Source organism: Haemaphysalis longicornis, unplaced genomic scaffold, assembly GCF_048455015.1.
Source record: "Haemaphysalis longicornis isolate Haplotype H1 unplaced genomic scaffold, Haemaphysalis longicornis Haplotype H1 scaffold_5, whole genome shotgun sequence".
NCBI lineage: Eukaryota > Metazoa > Arthropoda > Arachnida > Ixodida > Ixodidae > Haemaphysalis > Haemaphysalis longicornis.
The window spans coordinates 179,754,530-179,776,681 of record NW_027526385.1 but is presented as its reverse complement, the minus strand read 5'-3'; the positions used below and the strand labels follow the sequence as shown (position 1 = coordinate 179,776,681).

The window sequence follows — 22,152 nt, the reverse complement described above, 5'->3', positions numbered from 1 at the left end:
CGCCAGGTTTCGATCCGAGGACTTTGCGGGCCGCAGCCCGACGCTCTACCGAATAAGCCACGGACGCGACGCTGATATTGTCAGTAACGCGCCTTATATCTTTAACGCATTCAAACTACGTCGTCAGCGGCGTGCGTTGGCGACTCAGCGGCGTTATAGCGGCTTGATAACTGCGTGGTGTACACGTGATACTACTAACCCGATGGAAGAGATGGAAGAGAAGGCGGCGAGGCGGTGGGCTGCGGGGGCCGAGCGCAAGCGCCGCAAGCGGGCCGACAACCGTGCATTCGCACTTTCACATTCTCCCCCTCGGGGAAATGCGGGGGAATTTTTGTTCTCGCAAAGCCAAAATCACGAAAAAAGGTAACATTTGTTTTTTGTTCATCCTGCATGCAGCTTCTAAATAAATAAATCTTTTCGGAGCTTCAATCTTATATAACAAAACAAATTTGAATAATATTCTAGAGCAATATCTTTGCTTTTTTGCAGCCTGAGCCAACTTTTCAGCCTGTTCTTGAACCATGCCGAGGACGAGTGAAACGTGCCTGCCCGGCACATGACGGAACGCTCGCCGAAGCGCGGCTCCCGTAGACAGTGGTGCCAGATTTTCCTCCACTGTATATTAGTATGAAACTGTATGCTCTGCCTGCTCATTGCATCGTCATTAGAGTCTTGCGATTAAGCTCTCTCCTTTCTCCCTTACAACAACTGCTAACCCGTAGTTGCCATCAGCTTCACGCTGCAATAGTTTTGTTATTGTGACTCTTCTACACTTACATGATGTGGGTAGTAATGTGTGAGGCATTATGCCTATTACGTCTAACACAGCAATCAGGTACTATTGGAAAAATTTGCTGAAAAGCATAGGGTGAGGTCTGATTAGTACCGCACGGTTTGCTTACATGTTGCCCCTATTTGTACGAGTAGAAATTTGAACAAGTGGTCGGTATATGTACACTTACGCGGAACACTTTTTCATATACACTTATTTGATACCCGTGCATGTTTCTCAGCGGGTTTTTGTGTCGTTTTACTGAATGTGCCACCGAAGGGAGTTGCAGGTATACCTCACTGCATAAAAGGCTAAAACGAGTCCACAGGTCTCCGTTGTTTCGTCGATCAGCGGGAATTTACTAACGCCAAAACAGCGTTCACGATTGCCATATTGCTTGTACCGTCGTCTTTCGAGATTCGTTAACGTCGTCTTTAACTGAAGTCTGTAGCCGCGTGACATTGAAACTTCGCGAAACGTATCGTGTGTACAGGCGAAGTTTCACGCATTTGTTTCGCGAAGTTTCACGCAATTGCTGCAAACGCAGGGTGAACAAAAACAAACCTTGACAATAAAACAGGTGAAAATTGAAGTTTTAAGCCTCGATGTAAGACCAGACTCCACCGCAAACCCGTGGGACATCATTGCGCTGTTCCTAAGTCGGCCACTAGAGGCGCATGGTATTTTCTCTTCCGTGGTACTTTTTTCGTGCGTAGGTTGTGGAGATGTAGCGAAAACAACCGAACACATAGCAAGGGAATCTTGAAGTATCGATCTAGCTCAAAATGGGGGGGGAGGGTCGACCTTACCGAAGCGCTGTGTTTTTCCGCTGAGGAAGGCATTGACCGGTCTGCAGCGGGTACAGGCAAACATCGATTAAGGTATTAGTGGAGAAATGGCGGGGCAGGGGCCGTGCAAGGGCGGCTGTCGCTATTGTCGGGACATAGTCTGGAACAAATACAAGTCGGAGTTAAAAAAAAAAAAGCAAGCAGTTGTCGATAAGCTTTCGTAAGCTTGGTATACTATTGCTGTTGATTGCCCTTCAGTTTTTATGTATACTTTGACTGCAATATTTGAACTTAAGCTCACGACTATGATGTTTAGTAGGTATGGTGTGTAACATCTGGCGTTTAATGTGTAAAAGCGCTGGTAAAAACTTTATTGATCCACAGCTTAATAGAAAGAGGCGCCAGTTGGGAGCACCGGCAAACTGCAGTCCTCTAGTCGACGGCCAGGAGCCCGTGGGCCCTAGCGGCGAGTTCGGCCAGTTGGATCACACATTCTGGCACTTGTGGGTCGAAGCTGAGCAGCGTAGCCTCATATTGTTCTAGCGTGGTAAGGAGCAGGGACGGAGTAGGATGGAGAGGCGCGCGCCCCCTGTGAGGTGGATGGCAGTGAAAGGCGCGTCGCACCACGTGCACGTGTGGCAGCATCGCGTGGGGAAGTGCAGGTGACACAAGGAGGGATGCGGGAAAGGTGTTCGTCTGCAGTCGACGCCACGAACAGACTGCCTGCGCTTTAGAGGGTGGGAGCGGGGCCGGGAGAGCGGGTCTGACTAATGTCTGTGCTACGCGCTAAATTTCAGTTTACAATTGGGCTCTCGCCCACAACTGCGTCCTATGTACTTACAATGGAGCACTCGATAGACGATTTGTTCAACGGCCTTCGGAAGGCCTTTGAAACAGCCGAGTAGCACAGGAATTAGGCGGTAGTGCTGCGTAATGTCCCGATAGGTGACTAGGCGATCACCCCTCCACCCCCCCCACCCCCCCCCTTCGCTCGAGGTGCAGAGAGGCAGCATCCGAAGCGTCCCGAAAGCAGAAATCTCGGGGCACCTCGTTAGCCAGTTCGTTGCCCTGAAGGGAAAAATGATCGAGTTGCTGTTTATACTGCTTTATGGATTACAGTCGAACACGGATATATCAAACTCCAAGGGGATCATAAAATAGTTCGATATATCGATAATTCGAAATATGAAATATGCCTATCTGAAGCGTATCTGAAAACTCCGCACATCACTGAGAGCTTTTCAAAGTCACTACAAGCGGTACCTTACCGATATGTTCCTCACAGCTCGGTAAATTCACAGCCACACCGCTACGATAGCGACAATTTAACACAAAAAACAAAATCTGTAACCTTCGCTTGCTTCTTTTTCTGCATCATAAATTCAGAAATCCAAAGTCTTCCGCTTTTCCGTGACCATGGCTCCGAAACTTGGGCCGTGGACAAAAACACGTAACATGCCACATGGGTCCCCCTGCGCGATCAACCACTGAAAACCGCTCGAGCATGCAGAAAACATGCCAGAAACCGAACGCGGCAGGAGAAGTCGCCGTCATCATGACATCCACCGCATCAGGAGAAGCGCACTTGCAGGGGCAATTGGGGCGCAGCGTTCGATATATCGTATGTGTCTGTGATCGAGAGTTCGATATACGCGTACAACAGCGCTATACTTTTGCAAGGGGTTTCCAAGGGGATGTTCAGACAGTTCGATATAGACAATAATTCGATATATCCGTGTTCGATATATCCGTGTCCGACTGTATATGTATTGATACTTCACATTGCTCGTGTGTCACACCCCTACATAGGGCTAAAGGCCAAGATCGAGTGGTCTGAAATAAATAAATGAATAAACAAGCTAGCTAGCAAGCAAGCAAGCAAGCAAGCAAACAAACAAACAAAAAAATGAATAAATAAATGTACATGAGGGGAACGACATATACCGTCATCCATATTCAGACTTCACTGTAGTCGCTCCTGTCGTCATCATCAACAAGTTACCAACATCGTGATCATCATCATATTCGTACTCCTCACCATCCTATTGAAGAGAGAGAGAGAGAGAGAGAGAGAGAGAGAGAGAGAGAGAGAGAGAGAGAGAGAGCAGACTTTATTGTCACCCCCTTTAAAGAGGAATGCTCCGCGCGGGAATGTCCGGTGTCCGTCCCATCAGACGTGGTCAGGACTGTGGCAGCGTCATCTGCCAGTAAAATGACAGCACTATGCATCTCGGGAAGAGTGCTGAGCAATGCGGCCTCCCTCTGCTCATTACTTCTTATATGTATGCCTTGTTCAAAGGTCTGTGCTTTGTTAGGGCATTGCCAGGCCTTGCGTTGTAGTGTGGCTGCTGCAATGTTGCACCACTTGCATCCGTTCATGCACCTATTGCGATAGCTGTGGTGACACAGGGCGGGGTGAGGTAAGGTATTTGATTGCAACCTGCGCCACGCAACTGTTTGCCATTTGTTTAGCGCAATGTGGGCAGCAGGAAATTTTAGTCGGCTCAGCCTATAAGTGCTGGGTAATCTCTCGGTTAGTTGCCAGTCTGTCCCTCCCCCGTCTGTGACGGCACGTTGTCGGATTCGATGTAGCCCAGTTCGTGTATCCTCGGGCTGCTTCATGTGCAAACTCGTTCCCCGGAAGAGACGAGTGAGCTGGAGTCCACACCAGGCGGATGTGCCTTGGAACTGGGATCGCACTGTCCGCGAGGATTTTGGCGGATGTGGTGGAGATTCTACTGCGCACATAGTTGCGCAGGGTGACCTTGGATTCAGAGACAATGGTAGTAGCCTGCGTGCCCGTAATTGCCAGAGCTACGGCCACGTCTTGCCCCGTTTCTCCGTTGGACGTAGGGATTGAGTAGGATGAGGTTGCAGTTCCCTGTTGATCTACCACCACGGCCACTACAGGACGTTGGCCAGGGTAGACCGCCGTGTCGACGTAGCATACCACTGGGTTTGAGTTGTACTGCTTGCGGAGCGCCTTAGCACGGGCTAGCCGTCGGTCTTGGTGGTACTGCAGATGTTTCTAGGGAGTGGGGCCACGCTGATTTTGGCTTTTAGTTCCTCTTCAATGATGTCTTTAGTTCCATCCTAGTCCGGGTAAGGTATGTGCAGCGACTCCAGAAAGCCCCCCCCCCTCCCCCCAGTTGGGGTCCCAGCCAGCCTGTTGTATTGGGCAATGCATTGGGCTTCTATAATAAGTTCATCCATCGTGTTGTGAATGCCATCTTCAAAAATGTTTCCGTGGAGGCAACCGTACTTCGGGTATGGAAGCGTACTTTCGGTAGAGAGGGTTGAAGTACTGGGGGGGGGTTGTGAATAAATGGCTGCATAATGTTTTACAACTTCAAATCCCGTAAAACATTATTTGGCAGTGACGCCCCACCAGTGCAATTTTTAACATGTAAGTGCGGCAATTTTTGTTTGTTTTAAACATGGCCGCCGGGACTCAGCCCCTTTGAGACCCCTGAGAGGGGGTCGAAAGCACCCTCTTCGGAATTATTTTGTGGTATTTTGGTTGGCTTCGATGAATGCCTGGACAGTTTTTCCCTTTGACGGTCCTCGAGACTTGTCCCCTGAGCTGAGTGGAAACGGTGCGTCGCAGGTACACCCCGCAGACGGTCGAGTTGGACCAGGAGCTGCGTCCGTTCGTGCCCGAGCTGATCCCGGCGGTGGGAGACATCGACGCCTTCCTCAAGGTGCCGCGACCCGACGGCCTGACGAGTGACCAGCTCGGACTGCGGGTCCTCGACGAACCCAGCGCCCAGCAATCAGAACCCTCTATCTTGGCACTGCGGCTGCGCGCTCTGTCCAGAGACGCCAAGCTTGCGGCCGCGAGCAAAGCCGTGAGTTTCTGCCTTGAGGAAACAAGGATATACAACTGGAATTATAAATCTCACAAGACAGGACAAATAGTAGATGGGACACGCGCTGCAGCGATAGTGGGCGTTTGTCATATGTGTACGAATTGGACTTTAGCTTGCCTTTGTGCTGTATGCGATTCTCAAAGTGGCTAACAGTTAGTGGCAAAAGCAAAACTGCATGCCAACCAATGCACAGACCGGCAAGATGCGACAGTTATTGCGTTAATCAGCAAGGCACCTACGCGTACTAGAGTATGTAACGAAGTACTTGTGAGTAAGGTCGGGAGTTTCCGGTTGCTTTTTTTGCAACTCCGTCTACTTTTTAGGGATATTATTTTTCAATGAAAGGTTAGTTTTTAGGGGGCACATTTGTTCAATAGGAGTTTACTGGGAATTTTCACTGAATATTTTAAAAGACTGTGGTTCTGAATTGCTGCGGCGCATGATCAGATGAAAACTACTTGGGACAGCTGCAATATTTGTAACTGAATATAGGTAAAACTTTTTTCCCTGAAAGCCAGTATGGCCACAAGGTACACTCAGTACTTGCACAACAAAATAACAACCTTCTGGATCGTTAGGTACATGATTTAGACAAGTTCACCAAATAATTCGCAGGGTCATTGCTGAAATTTCTCGTAGTTGAAAGGCGAAATTTAGATGGTTAAGAAGGTGTCCAATACTTGGGAAACCTGAGCAAGATGAATTTCAACTGGACTATTCTCGATGTGAAGAGCACAATGAAACAAAAGTGTAGATTGAGGAAGGGAAGGAGCATAGCTATATTAGTCTAGTATCGTAAATTACATGACTGAATGCGAAAACAGTGTCGCGGTAAGTGACTGCATTATCGACGCAAATTTTAGCAGACTGGTGCGATTTGGAGACGTCTTCAAAGCACTAAAAAATGACAAGCCCGCTGCTGAACACAAATGATAATCATACCTTTTTCGTATTTCTGAATCTTTCAAAATGACTTTGGTGTACTTTTAGCGTATTTAGGAAAAATGTCCTTGCGATCCTGTGGCGCTAAATATGGCTAATTGCACTTCGGCGATGGTAATCAGAACGAGCTTGCACCGTAATTCGCTCTTCAGGTATAGGACATCACTAGCATCATCTGAGATTAACAGCGCTGTGCAGGAACGGTATCGCGGATTTAATGGAAGGTCATGCATTCTCTACGAAATATAGAAAAACATCACCCGGCGCGGTGGCTCAGTGGCTAAGGCATTGTGCTGCTGAGCACAAGGCTGCGAGTTCGATTACAGGCCGTGGCGGCCGCTTTCCTGATGGCGGCGAAAAGCAAAAACGCCTGTGTACGAGATTTCGGCGCACGTTAAAATCCCCAGGCGGTCAAAATAATTCCATAGCCCTCCACTACGGCGCGCCTCATCGCCTGCGTTGTGCCGGCACGTTAAACCCTACAATCACCAGTAAATTGAAGAACATTTCAGGCTGATGGGCATTGAAGGGGAGGAGTGGCCGCTATTACCTTATGCCATGCTTCATGCAACCTGGCACGTTTCAACTGCTTAATTCAGGTGGTCAAGTGCGTGGAGCGTCCCGAAGAGCAACCCCGGGAGATTGACCTCTGGCTTCAGAGCGTTCAGGAGCTACACCGAGCGAGACCACCACCCACCGTCCACTACACCAGGTCCGTGCACCCTTGATTTTAAAAATGGTGACACTGGGGGAAGGACTAAAGCAGTTTGATCAAGCCCATCGGAAGCGCGATCCCGGTGAAGATTGCACGCTGCTATGGAAACCAGTTGGGGCTGAGGAACAGGGTGCATCAGAAGTCATACGCTGAGTGACCCTACTGAGGGTGGGATTCACAGTGCCTATGAGGGGTCGAGAGAGGGAGGACTTCATTTAATGCCCCAGGTTGGTTCTGGGATGTTGAAGTCTTGGACTTTATCCCTCCCTCAGCCGTCAGCCATTTTTTGGCGTCAGGAGTACTCTTCATCAGGATAATTCATGATGGTTGCGTTGGGAAATATGAGGTCAGCACCTCTGGATTAGCGATATATTGTTCCCGCATCCTGTGTGCACGAACGCCATTTACAGGTTCGCTTTTAATACTACTCATATTACAGCGTTAGCTTTACTGCAGGGGGGGGGGGGATGACAAGCCCTAAAGCGATTGATTCGTATTCTTAAGCAGTTGAGCAGTTATACAGCCACCGAGGCCTCAGCGCATGGTGGTGTCATTGAGACAAACGGCGTCACCTGCAGGAACATGCCGGATGTGGAGTCCCTGATGCAGGAGTGGCCGCCGGATTTCGAAGAAATGCTGTCGGAGGTGAGCGGCTTTCCCCCCTAGTTGAGCCTCGTGCATCGCAATCATTTTCTTGTGCGCGCGCTGCGAAGAGGGAGGAAATGGGTGAGAAATTCTGCTTGGTTGTCCCATTTGTGTTGGCATGACCAACTGGTCGTAGTTGTTCACTGAAGAGGCAACTCCGACCAGAGCTTTGTGTGTGCCTACAGAAGCGTCCCGTCTCGGGTTCTACTGAACGAATAATGTATGCAGGCTATGTTTAATGTACATCCAAATTATAATACGGTCACTTTTGTAGAAACAGGTTACGTTCTTAAAATCAGATGGAAGATTTGTTGTTTTGACGTCAAGGTTAATGTTTTGTTAAAAATTGCTTTGAGGCAGCAATTGCAAGCCTACAGATGATTTTTGTTATTTGCAAGGGACTGCTCCAAACGTACAAGCCAAGAGCCAAGCTACAACAGTTAATTCCGCTTATGTTCACGACCTGGGGTCAAAAAACATTTGACGGAATTGATTGTAGCGAACGCAAAGTTTGAAACAAGGGAATGGCTGAAGGGAAATAAAATCTTACCTAAGCCTCAATATTAAACATAGTGAGCTTAAACGAGGGTTGTAGCGTCAATATGCACCGACATGTTATCGACAAAGGGTTTGTTACACATTTTATACGCTAACGTTTCTGCGTTTAAATAGGAGTCATGAAACGTAGCACTGCTTAGTAAGTGGATAATGTATAAACATTTATTGGTGACAGCTGATTTTTTTCTGCTGCTGTGATGCAGATAACCAATTGCTGTGTTGTATGTATGAAAGTTATTCGCTTGAATATATCGTGTGTTTGGTCCGTGGCCGCACTTTTTCTGGTCTTGCGTTTAATTTGAAACCCCACTTTACGAAGTATTCAAGAAATTGGCACGCCATTCCAATTAAGGAAATTCCCTTCAGACACCGCATCCGTTCACACCACAAAAGCACATTATGCAGCTTAATAAAGCACTCCGCAAAGCCCAAATAACATCTTACCTGGTAGTTCTAAAAGACAGGCAATATGAACGTAATTTCTTTCATAAAAGCGCACAAGGTGGCGGTATATATTTTAAATTGAAAGGGTTTTATGCCAGCGTACACGAAGGTCTCACTGACGTCATATCCGTCACTGAAATGATGTCGCCATAAAAAGTGTCAGGCTTCGCCAGGTTTCGAGCCTGCGAACTCTCTCGCCGCAACGGGAGGTACGAGGCGCTCTGCCAGCTTGCTATAAACTCAGACGTATACAGCTCTACGAACGAGCCTTATATGCTTCCCCATGACTCATTCAGATGGTGCTGCCGTCTAGGAGAAGCGGAGTAAAGTAGCGCATTATGACGCTAATGAGCGCCGACAGTTGGCGCCTCGATGCCAGCGCCTTCGTGCACTGGGGACGTGCGTGAATTGACGCACCTTCCACTGTTTACTGCATTGGGTGCGATGGCCCCTTGTATTTTCTGTTTCTTGCGTGTCGGCGTCACTTCGTCAGGCGGGGTCAGGCTCGCGAACCCTTCGCACAGGTTCCTTTAATATTGAACTGCTCCTGTGAAGGCATCTTTCACTTTCGTGTTTTACCCATTCCTATAGGGACCGGGAGGCCGTTGTATGGCACCACCGTCGCTTCAGCGAACAGCGCCGCCCGTGGCGAACCGCTCGTCAGTGGAATGCCGGTGGCGGTCAGCGCAGCGTAACTGTGCATGGCTTTCTGTCGTTTTTATGCGGTGCGGCTTGCAAAGCGTACGTAACCCCACGTGCATTTTTCAGATCGGTAAACCTTGAGCGTGGATGTGACGTTTACGAGGCATGCCATGTGTGTGATTTACGCCCATACTCAGTATTTACAAAGAGCAGACGACGCTCAGTGCGCCAAGCTGGAAGTCAAACTGGAAGTGAAAGTTCGTTGCTTCATGCAATTTTTTGATGCCTGCATGTAGTTTCGTGTATCCAGGAGTATACTGCAGCTAAATGCTCCCACAAAGCCGGTGTGTGCAACCGATCTAGGAATGCTGCGGCGCTGGCCTTGGGCAGTTTATAACAAAACGGCGTCGACGTTGTGCACAAGCGAAAGACAAAGTTGGGGGTGTCTTCTAAGATTTACCTCAAAACAGAAATTGTGATGGACGACGCTTCCGTAACTTCATTACCTACGGCTGAAAAGTGTTTAATTTCAGAGAAATGCTCTTACTACAGTCATCGGGAATCGTTGATAGAATAAATACCGCATGGTATTAGAACGTTATATTGCTTGTCGTGGAGAAGCATTGCTTTACAAGAATTGCAATGGTTGCTGGCTAGTTGGTAAATGGTTTTTCAAAAACCAATTCCTGCGTGGCTGAAGGACGCAAGACAAGACGGTGTCCGAAACCTGTACTCAGCTTCACAACTGAATGCTGCGGTCGGATTACAAGCTGCCACCTACGCTTGCAAAATCATGCACACCTTCGTCTAACGACGATGAGGATTTATCGCAAAGCTCTATCGTATGGGTTTCCTTGGTTGCCTTCTGGATAAGCTTTGACTAGTTGAGCGTCGAAATTGACCAGCACGCAATTTGGTCTTTTGATCGCAGCCTCTTTGACTTTGAACATTTCCCATTCGATTTCGCAGGAAGAAGGCTTTGCGTTCAACCATCATAATCAATAGACGGAGGGCTAGATGATTTCGCTGTTTGATTTTGAACTTCCATGTCCAGCGTGTCGGAAATGTCTGTGCTGTAGGACTCGGGCTGATGCACCCATATTTGAGGCAACTAATCGCGCGTTTTTGGTGTCTTAACCAGGCATTACACGATTTTTTAGGCACTCTGTAAAGAATACTTAAGCATTAAAAAACACCGGCTGACGTTAACGCTGCCACATTTTTTACCTATCGGTGCCAGCCTTTATTCTACGCAGGTGTTAAAACGGGAAGGGGAGGAGGGATGGTGGATGGTTTGTAGCTTGGGCTGTTGAGTTGGTGAATAACTTTGGCTCTTGATAAAATGACCACCACAAATGTGGGATTTCAACTTCGGCTTTCAGGCTCCCATGCTGTCAGTGTGTCCCTTCACCAAAACCGAAGGCACAAAGCTCACGGTTACAGGAAGTGCAAACTACAGCAACATTTCTACGGCTACACGGTAATCCATCTCGTATGCAGGTGCCTTTCTGTTTAAAGCACACGTATCGAGGTATCCCAGCGCTAAGGTTGGCGTGGAAACCGTAGTCATTGAAACCAGTGAAGATAATTTAAAGGGGTAGAAATGAATAATAATATTGCTAATAGTTTTATTCCTACTCAGATCGCGCGGAGCCAGGCGCAGAGCGCTGCAAAAAGCGCTCGTGTCAATATAGCCCATTCCCAACCTTACAAGCATCCAATAAGTTTGCGTAGCCGTTAGTGCATTTAAGAAGAAAATAATACTACTAACAGTTTTATTCGTACTCAGAACGGGTGTAGCCTACCGCAGATCGCTGCAAAAAGCGCTCATGCCATTGCAGCCGATACCCAACTCTAGAAGCGTCCGACAAATTTACGTAGTCATTACTGCATCTAGGAACGCAACACATCTGTCTAGACTTTGTTTCACCGCACATATACGCTCACAACACCACCAAAACATTCAAAGCACCGAAGCAAACACGACAAAAACAACGGGAGGCTGTGTAGTCCAATGCGCCGGCTCATTCCACTGACGAGGGGAGCACCGAGTGGTGGCGCCACCCGTCCAGCTGCCCGGTCCTTATATGTGCACATGAAAGAGGGATCAAGCACAATTTTAACGTTGCGTGTCAATTACAATTACACGGTTACGAATCGTATCCTTTGACAACCATCTTTAGTTGTCATGCCATACGCGTGCCGGTTGCGGCATGTTTTAGACGAAGATTATATGGCTAGGGTTCCATGTAATTTTCATGCCACAAACGAATACTTCCCAGGCTCTTCACGTCTTCTCAGGGCGAAGCGCTCTATAGCGCGAGTTTTAAGAAAACGAACCCCAAGTTGATTGTGCTGTTACCACGTAGCCTCGACAAAACTCGCACACTATTGAAAGCATGATTTTTACTTCAAGCTTATACTTGGAAGCGCAGCTTGAGTAGATTAGTTAATAGCAGACCCCATTGGCAAGACCAAACACGGCTCAGACATTAAGCATGTATGTTTCATCACATGGATGTACATGTTGAGTACATTAGTTATCAATGGGCCCATTTTTGGGGATGAGAACATGACTTAGGCCTCTAGCATATACTTCTCATAACTTGGATGTGTAGTTTGATTAAATTTGTTATCAGTAGACACTATATTCAAGGAATGAAGCCCAAAGTGTGTGCGTTTGCGCGTGCATCTTTCTTAGGAATAACCTTCGTAAACCATTATGTAAAATTTGCTTATTTATTTATTTATTTATTCATTTATTTATTTGTTAAAATACTCTCAAAGTCGGGAGGAGTTACAGAGAGGAGGGGTTAACAATTCACAAAACATTAGTTAGCCGTTTTGAATGATGTAGTATCCGGAATGCAGGCGATGGTGGCGGGGAGGTGGTTCCAGTCGTCGCAAATCTTGGGCATGAACGAGTAAGAGTAGGGGTTTGCGCGACAGTTAGGAACCCTCACCTTGTACCTGTGATCGTTACGTGCGGAGAAAAGGAGAGCCTGTTTTAGAATGGGGTTAGTAAAGTAATTCTTATGAAAAAGGCACAAGCAAGCAACTTTCTTTCTAGCAGCAAGGTCACCGAGTTTAAGTGACCTTGCTGCTAGCATCATTGACGTGATGCTAGCGGTTCGTGAGTTATTTGTGGCAATGAATCGAGCAGCCCGGTTCTAAATGGCTTCCAAAGATGAAAACAACACCACCATATGAGGTGGTGTTATGTGTGTCATCTATGTGCAACCTTTTTGTGAAGTGGCGAAAATCTTCGCCGGTCATCCACCTCCGCACGAAGGAATTGCTCATGGTTTTCTGTTGTAATTCCAAGTATAAAAGGAGACGGTGACGCCTGCTTGTAGCACCTGCTACTCCGTCTTTTTCAAAACCAATTACAACAACAAAAAGGAAGCAACCCATTGAGCTCACAATTAGACTGCGGTCGTTAATACAATCAGTTCATATTTCCCAGCGAATGTAATATGGCTAGGGTTTCCGGGTCTTTTTCTGGCATGTCAGCAAAATAAAACCTGCTCTTTGAGGAAGGAGGCGCCATTAAACAGACTTGGCTGTCTCAATTATTCGTTGCTGTAGAGAGCTTCGGGGGACCACATTATGGTTCAAACAACCTATGATCTCGGTGGTGACCCCGAAGTTATAGCGCACACTGAGATGTTCGTTGTCCACGCGGGAACAAGCTCGGGACTTCGGCTCACGCGCGGCACACAACCCGAAAGCGCCGAGAGAGCAGAGTCTCGCATCGAGACAACTCAACTAACGTGACGAGGTGGTCCGCGTTCGGGGCGAACATAGGCCAACATTCCGAGAATTTTTCTTATGCGTGATCAAAAAACGCTCCGTGGCAAAGCCAGCTCTATCGCAAAAAAAGCTGTGCAGAAAATGGCTGCAACTCTTGAGTAGGTGGACGACGGCGACGATGACGATCAGGGCAAATTTCAATCGCTTTTCAAAAATAGCTCACAGTTAAGTTGCAAAGGTTGTGGAATTCCCGTCTGCTGTCAATACATGGACTTATAGTCCTTCCAAGCTTTATAAGGTAATCACAAAACCATGGTCCATACCATTACCAAAAGGCAAAAAAAAATGAATGCGTGTACATTTTCTAACCATCTGTGGGATGTGTATTTTATACGGCTTCGATGGTCATTCACCTTCAAAGAGTGGAATGTCTCCTATTCATTTCCTCAATATTCATCGTGCTTTTTATTGCTGAGGTGATACTTACCCTTCTTCTATTGCTATTCAGGTTGAACGCAGTTTTTTTAGGGCTTTGCATAGGGCTATCTGAAAGTGAGAATTCGAGGTAAAAACTGAATACTGTATTTTCATGTTTAGTGATAATGGCAAAAAACCGACTATAAGATTCCCACCTACTTGATTCTACCTTGCGTGTGTGATGTAGAATAACTCCATAGCGTGCGAGATTATTATAGACGCATCTGTGGACATGAGTATACAGGGTTATGATGATGATGAACTTCGAGGGGGAGACAAGTGGAATCACTCCGTCCGCTTGTCTACTTCGTCGTAGTACGCCTAGTGCAATACGAGATGATGCAATACCAAAAAATTCCCCCGCATTTCCCCGAGGGGGAGAATGTGAAAGTGCGAATGCACGGTTGTCGGCCCGCTTGCGGCGCTTGCGCTCGGCCCCCGCAGCCCACCGCCTCGCCGCCTTCTCTTCCATCTCTTCCATCGGGTTTGTAGTATCACGTGTACACCACGCAGTTATCAAGCCGCTATAACGCCGCTGAGTCGCCAACGCACGCCGCTGACGACGTAGTTTGAATGCGTTAAAGATATAAGGCGCGTTACTAACACTTGTATCGGCGTCGCGTCCGTGGCTTAGTCGGTAGAGCGTCGCGCTGCGGCCGCAAAGTCCTCGGATCGAAACCTGGCGCCGGATGCGGTTTTGTTTTTTATATAGAGAGGAGGACTGCGGACGCCGCCGCCGCCGCCAGCGGTGGAAGGTTTGGGGTCGCTTATAAAGTGCATTCGCACTTAAAAGCCTCATTTGTTTTCTATTGAACATCTTCGATAGACTCAACCGATTTTTCTTTTGTCGTTTGTGGTGTAGGTATAACGTCTATGGTGGGGTACTTTCATTATTATGCATTTTGTACGGCAGTGAAGTGTTAGGGATGGCACGTAAGACATTCTTCAGTTTAAAGTGCGAATGGCCGATAGCCCCCGAGTGTGTTTCTATATTGGAAACATTACCCGCTAAAAAAGACACGGACCAAGAATAAAGCAGTCGTCCTGTGCGCTTCTATCTTGGTCTGTGACTTTTATCGCTGATAATGTTTTCAACTCAACACCAACTTGCCCAACTTGCAGCCTTAACTGTGTTTCTGTATTTCGCGCTGTCTGACTTGCAGGTGCAGGTTCCGTCGGCACAATTGGAGTGCACGCTGGAGGAGTATGCAACCATGGCCTGCTGTGAGTTCAACCTTCCCACCTGCAGGTTTTATACGTGCCTCATCCTCCTATACTAATTGTCTGTGCTTTTATGCTGGAGCCCATGTTCTAAAACAGAATCCGCAGTGTTGAGGTACTTTTGAAGTACCGTTTCCGTCAGTGTTGATGTACTATTTCCGTCTATCGTCCTTATAAGGGTAACCATTGAAGTTGGTTACCGCTTCTGTCCGTTAGAAAGTCTCTAACGTAATTGTGGCTGCGCTCTCCCAGGTTGAGTTTCGATAGTTGTCTTAGAATTGCAGCGTGCTCGATTTGATCAACTGCACTTTGTAGGTCCAGACACATTTGTGAGCTCTGGAAATACATTTTTGTGCAGGCGGATAAGTTCAGAAGGGATAAAATATGCATGTGCGCTGGAACGTTTTTATTTGCTTTGTAAATTACGCGCACATCCGCTAGAACACTGGAAGCGAATACGTCTTTGGGGAATGTGTGTAGGTTCAAATGAAAACTTTTATTTCTGGCGCGTATGACTCGCTGTTTAGGTCGGGTGCGCAGCTTTGGAACTTTGTTTACGACAAGGTAAAAAAGTCCCCCCCCCCACCCCAGGGGGAGGGAGAGAGGGGAAACCGCTGATAACCGCTGCTTCCAGATAACCGCTGGTCATTAAGGGTAACAGAGTGGATCCCCAGAGAAGGCAAGCGTTGCAGGGGGCGGCAGAAAGTTAGATGGGCAGATGAGATTAAGAAGTTTGCGGGGATAAATTGGTAACAGTTGGCAGAGGACCGAGGTAATTCGAGAATAATGGGAGAGGCCTTTGCCCTGCAGTGGGCGTAGATAGGCTGATGATGATGATGACGATGAAAAAAATTCCGTCTTTAGTCTTTTAGAAGCCAAAAAAGTAAGAAAATTCTGCAGGTTGTTATTCAGCTTTAGGCAAACTTTGCGCCCTGGTGAGAAAAGAAGGAAATTGTGAATCGGGTTAAGACGTTAGGGGGTCAATCGTTGTGGCGCTTCTTATCTGCATAGCAGCAACTTATTAGAGGCAGGTATAATGTCCGCCAGGTATTCTTAAATACATGCGCAAAGTCTGGCTCCGAAAATGAACAAAATGCTTCCCTTAATATTCAAAAAAAAAAAGAGAGAGTATCTGAGAAACAAAAATAAAAAAAGAAGACCACGGTTTTAATTTTTTTTTCAGAATTCTCTGAATGACACGCCCCGAGGCAGGCAATGATAGTGTAAAAAATATGCTGGAAAACTTTGAGTAAAATATTGTAATCTGACTCCCCGTTTTCAATGACAACATGCAAACCGTCAGAGGACGTTCTCCAGGCTGCCTCATCCACATGCGTGTTATGGGTGCGCCAATCTCTAAAAAGAAGCGCAAATAAAAGGGGGAATGGATCACTTGAACAGTTTAGTGCAGTTTCAGTTTATTGCTGGTGTTGAAGTGTTACAGAGCATGAATAACTCTAGGAGGTCCCATAGTCGTAGACTGGGGAGGACGTCCAACCAATAAATACAGACAAAAAATGCACTCAAAGCGGTAACAATCCTACAAAGAAACACAGAGAAAGAACATGTTTAAACTAACAAGTCAGATATTGTTAATAAGACTCAAAATCATTACACGAAAAAGTATATAAAAGGGATATTTATCGCCATACCACATGTACAAGTACCCTGGAACCCCGATAATACGACTTTCAAGGGACTGCGAGAAAGCATCGTATGACCGGGGTGTCGAACGACCGGGGTGCGGTAAATGCCGGCCTGTAGACGGCCTCACGTGACAGGTGGACTAAGAACTTATTTATACTCTATTTAGCGCGTTCTCGCGTGATGTGCGAATCTTTAGCTGAAAGCACAGGTTAAAAAAACATCTATGTTGTGTCCCCTGCCATTTACGGCGTCCGAGCTAGCCTGCAGCCAATCGCCGTGCGCTATGCGACGTCCGTGCAGTCCGGCGCTATTTATAACCCAGCTCCCGCGCGCCTTGCAGTTTTTAACCCCAAACTGTTTTATGCCAGGGGACAAGCCAGTGCGAAACTGCCCAGGCCAAGCGAAACAAACGATAGTACAAGGTGTAGATAAAAAAAAACGTATTTCCGTACAGGGTGAAGACAGCCTCTTTACGGTCGCGTTCGCTCGCTACTGGGTCAAAGGGCTTAACACATAGCTGTTTTCGTTTCCCACGAGACCCAGCAACGCGGAATAGATAAGATGATTCAAACTTCTCGAGTAAATGGTGTTGAGGCAAAAATAATAGCGCGGTCTTGCTGCAGTGACTTGCTGCGGCGGCCAGCGACTGACCCAAAATGGTGGTGCCAACGGCGTGTCTCCACCCTTGCGGCGGACGCGCGCGAATTGAGGCACCCGAGCAAAGAAAGAGCGGAGTGACAACGCGGCTTTGAAAGACACTAATAAGCAGGGAGCCATGGAGGAAAGAAAATATAGAGAGCAGAGATATAGGGAGAGAGAGAGCGTCGTGAAAAGAAGGAAGTTGGATCGAGCGGGTGGGGAAAGCGGCTGTCTGGTCATCGCCGTGGGGTCGCGTCGTATGTAATTTGGCATTCCTCGGCGGCTCGGTGCGAGCTTCAAATTCACGGTCCGCCTGCCACCTGAACTTCAACTTTTCGCGGTTGGCGCGTTGGCGTAATGCTGTTGCGTGTGGCCGTCGAAGGTAAAATTCCGCTCACGAGCACCCGCCCGCTTGCTTGCGTCTGTTCAGCAAGTGGTCTGGTCCGCATGCGGACCTTTGAACATCAATTCAGCGTCAAACGTACGGGTGTTCACAATAAAAAAAGGTCTGAACGAGGCGGCTCCAGGGTCCGTCGTCTGAAGCGGACCGCATGCACCCGAGCGTCATATCACCGGGGTATTTAATGCATTGTTTCTATGGGGACCGCGGTGATCTGTCGTAACAATCGGGTCGTCGTAAGTGCGGGGGACGTATCAGCGGGGTTTCACTGTATATAATAGCACTCATTATGCCAAAACGATCCGGCGAAGGTTGGCATAGTAATGTGCCATGCGACAATCTTAGTCTCTCGACTGATTTACAGAATAAAAAAAAGCGTTTTTTTAGAAGGCAGTTGGCTTGTGGCTGACCAAAATTGTTGTGAAGCTTATTGTTTACAAACAAAGCTGAGGCACAATTTTCACTGCCTAACTGCCGTGCACGCATCAACCAAAGCAGCAGAGTCGAAAAAAATTTTGCGTTTTTCCATTTAACGACGAAGATGGCTGAATGCGAAGCTTTCTCGTGATGGATTCTTCGGATGGCCAATCCCACATTGCGAGTATGTGCTACCCTGGAGGTACGCAGCACTTTTCTAGAATGCTCGCAGCAACTCTCGAGCATACACTCCGTGGGCCTAACGTTTGGATGTGGGGTGTACGGCGCGAATCGCTACCTGCTGCATGGCCTTCGCTTCGACCATATCGAACTGGAGTATACTCATACAGACGCCGCGAGGTGCCCAGGTTCGATTCCGGCCACAGGAAGCGTTTTTTTTTGCACTTCACCCACGATCAGTCATCATCATCGTCAGAAAAAGTTGGCTTTCCTGCAGGGCGTATTGGCGCACAGCGGCATCAGTGAGGACTCTAAAGCTTCGCTTTAAAAGACAGCGGCTGCAAATAACCCGTCGTTCGTTCCGCACAGTTGATGTTTTTTTGGTAATACTTGCGTATGCGCGTTTAGGGAAAACAGAGTTAACTTTCCAGCTAGTAATGCGTATTACTCCCTCACATGCATATTACTCCCTCAAAAATAAAATAATAAGAGAATACCAGCACGTTAAATCTGGTATGCAGTTCACTGAATCAGTTCAGCCAGTCAGACTAAAGGTTCAGTACCGCTGGGCTGTTCTGTCGGTTGCATCGGAAACATCTGAAAGGCAATGTTAAGAAACTCGTATGCATTCTACGCCTGCTCACTGAGCCCTGCAAAATTTGTTTGAAGTTTTATTCATTCACACCTATGTAAAGATGTGTGTCAGTTACTAAGAAGTGGTTCAATATGATGAAGCCAATGGCCATGTCTTACGTTCCGATGCAGGTGCAAAATTGTTTATTCCTTGAAGGTCGGTATTCCATGATAAAACGAACAATTCCGGCAAAATGGACAAGCTGTCCCTTTATTAGAAATGATATTAACAGGTGATATGTGTTGATGCGGCGGCTTTTTATAGCGGAATTTCCTTTAGGTGCATTGGTTCTAAAACCTGCTCACCGACTGCTCTTGTTGCCTCTCCCTGTCTGTGCAGTGCTGATGGACATCCCCGTATACAAAGGAAAGCTGATCCAGTCTATGCACGTCTTGTTTTCTCTCTACACAGCCTTCAAGAACTCGCAGGTATGTGCTGCATGCGTACGATCCGGTTTTGGGAGGAGAGAAGGAAAATACTTAAAAAAAAAGGTCGTGCACTTCCTAACAGGACCCTAACCAGTTACTTCTTACAGCCACTAGGTACTTAGTGCTTTTACTGACTGGACATGCATAACCTAGTAAACAGCTACGCGTGACAATGTGGATCAGCTGAATGCGCAGCATGACGTAGACACATTCAACACGCATTTCAAGACACATTTGTCTTACTTAGACAAATAAATGAGCAACAAAACCAACGGGATGCACGAGGAGAGCGAGTATAACTGTGTTACTTTAGGTATACATCTGCTCTTGCTTTTATAACCAGCAGCGGAAAGTCCCCTGATAGGGTCAGTCGACTTGCGCAAAAATAAAATATTTGAGTGGTAATTTTAGAATTATGCATTTTAATGTGAGAACATACAAGTCAGCATGTGGATTTGCGAGATCTTTTTAACCGTGATCTGGATTGGGAAAAGTGCTGTAGTTCTTATGGTCAATATTCCATAGAATTTTGTTACTATCAGTGAATGTTAGTATCAAATACGCAGCAGTTACTAAGTGCACGGTCAAGACTAGTGGCGACAGCGTTCAGGGTCCATATTTAGTGGCAAAACGTACCTACCGTTCTGCGGAATAGTTAAGTTCGTAAGGAGTTTGTAAAGTTAACGTGTTTATATTTTTTTACTAGCATGTTTGTTAAGAGTGGCCTCTGCCATTAAGTTTTGCTGCGTTTGCAACCGGCTTGTTTTCCGAATTCGCAGCGTTCGGCTCCATTTGGGGATTGCTAAAATCATCATCGAAATGGGGGTTGGCGTAGTAGGGCTTAAGGGAGAAAAATTCGGGGAAGCCGCATTCTCAAAATTGACTTCGTTACATTCCTAAAGCAATTAAGGCGGATGTTTCTCCCAGATAAAGGAGCTTTTTTCGCGATGTGATTTGTATTCCTTCAACTAACTGAAATAAAAATATTGTGGATGAAAATTTTGACGCGTGTTTCAGAATTTAATTGATGTACGGGTCTCGGAGCACGACTGGCCTCCAGGCGTACCTCTCGACATTGGCGTTTATTTCGATAGCTAAAAGATGAATTACGCACACAAAGAACACGCGCAATTGTTAGCATAGTGCGGCATGTTCTGCTGGTAAACTAAAACAAATTCGCCCATGCATTACATTTCATCTTCAACAATTGTCAGCTATAACCGCTTTCCGATCTAAAAACTTTGTTTGCGCGCGGTCTTTAGGACATATAGATGGTATTTACTGAAAAGTTTAGCTGGCAATTTCTTCGCTTGGCAACACTGGAAACGGCCACGGACATGGCCTAAGCGCCACGGACGTGGCGCGGCTTGTGCCACTGCGCCCGCGCGCCGAAGAAAAAAAAAAAAAAAAACCCGGCATGCGTCGTCTGCTCCGTTTCAACCAGGTTCTCAACGGTGGTGTCAACAGAGTTGTTATTATTCTCACACACACTGGACTCGAGACATTTCTTTGCGTTCGGTGGGGTAGAGTTTGGAACGTCCAACACAAACCATGTGCTTAGCACGGACAAGTACTTCCGTCCCGTGGAGCCCGACGTAACCAGTGACGGCGCACTCACATGATTGGCCGCATGCGTGACTCGCCAGTGAATACAAGCTATAGTCGATTCGTCATCGCCTGCAAAAAAATACGCAGTTATACCTGGCAGACGGGTCTTTGAAAATACTTTGCGGTACTCTGCGCAAGTGGGTCTTTTTGGTTTCAAGGCGGGCACTTATCGCTCTGCTGGCATCCTTTTTTTCTTGGTAGAAACGCGTGGTTATCAGTGTTTGTCGAGTTTACTAAAACTCTCTTCCGTTTTTAACCTGTACTCTTCTTTTACAGCGGTGAATTGCAAGGTTTTTTCTGTGGTGTTCCTTGTCTTCATCTTTACAGCACTTCGGAGCCCTGGGCATGGAGAGCGGAGGCCCTGTGCCCAGCGAAGGAGAAGAGCCTGATGGCGTGGACCGCCTCGTGCTTTAGCGAGATGTACCTTCGATCTCTACAAAGACAACACGTCTCGCGTAACATCGGGAAGGTGTGCACGGTGCAGCCGCACTGTTGTTTTATTTACCAAACGAATAAAAGTCACGTCACAATTCCTCGAACAGAAGAAGGAATTTCGGGTGCTGCTGTGAATACCTGCGAATGGTTTGCCATAAAAAAATAGTGCCCTTACACTCCGTGAGTTCACTGTGCCACGAATTCACTGAGCCATTTGAGGTTTCCGGACGACATAGTCTTATTGAGTGAGACTGCAGAGCACATGCAAACAATGCTTGAGAAACTACAATAAGAAAGCATGGCTGTCGGGCTAAAAATATAAATATGGATAAATTTAAAGTATTGAGGAATAAGAATGCCAGAAATGTCCTCTTGAGCTTAAGAAATGAAACGATAGAAGTACAAGAATATTACTATCTCGGACAGACAATTAGTGCTGACTCCAAGCACGAGATAGAAATCCGGCGCAGAATAGGTGTGCGTAGAGGAGCACTCGGCAAGCTCTCCCAAATAACGAAAAGTAATCTATCTAGGTCGCTCAAAAGAAAGATCTGCCACCAGTGCGTACTATCGGTGGCGACATACGGAGCTGAAACTTGACGCTTTACTAAACAACTAGAAAGCAAACTCAAGTCGGCTCAATCGGCCATAGAACGAGTAGTTTTCAGAATAACACTCAGGGACAGGAAACGAGGTTACCTGGATCAGAGAACAAACTAGAGTAGAAGATATCATAGTTGAAATAGAGAAAAAGGAATGGACTTGGGCTGGTCATGCACTGAGAAGAACCGACAACCAGGGCACAACTAGGGTAACAATGATTACCAAGAGATATGGGTTTAGAAGAAGGGGAAGGCCATTAACCCGATGGAGGGATGAAATAAAGAAGTCCGGGGGTAAATTGTGGACTCGACTAGCATAGGAGAGGAGCGGTTGGA

General features: G+C 47.0%; 1 protein-coding gene across 1 annotated transcript in view; it reads left to right on the top strand.

Moving 5' to 3' along the window:
- Positions 1-21,302, top strand: part of LOC144139533 (intraflagellar transport protein 46 homolog) — a 61,604-nt gene extending 40,302 nt beyond the window's left edge. The window contains exons 4-9 of the mRNA XM_077671845.1: positions 5,168-5,408; positions 6,971-7,083; positions 7,665-7,731; positions 14,769-14,829; positions 19,083-19,171; positions 21,107-21,302. Of these exons, the coding sequence (XP_077527971.1) occupies positions 5,168-5,408; positions 6,971-7,083; positions 7,665-7,731; positions 14,769-14,829; positions 19,083-19,171; positions 21,107-21,193 (658 nt within the window). The 3' untranslated portion in view covers positions 21,194-21,302. The remainder of the gene's footprint in view (positions 1-5,167; positions 5,409-6,970; positions 7,084-7,664; positions 7,732-14,768; positions 14,830-19,082; positions 19,172-21,106) is intronic.
- The last annotated feature ends 850 nt before the right edge of the window (positions 21,303-22,152 follow it).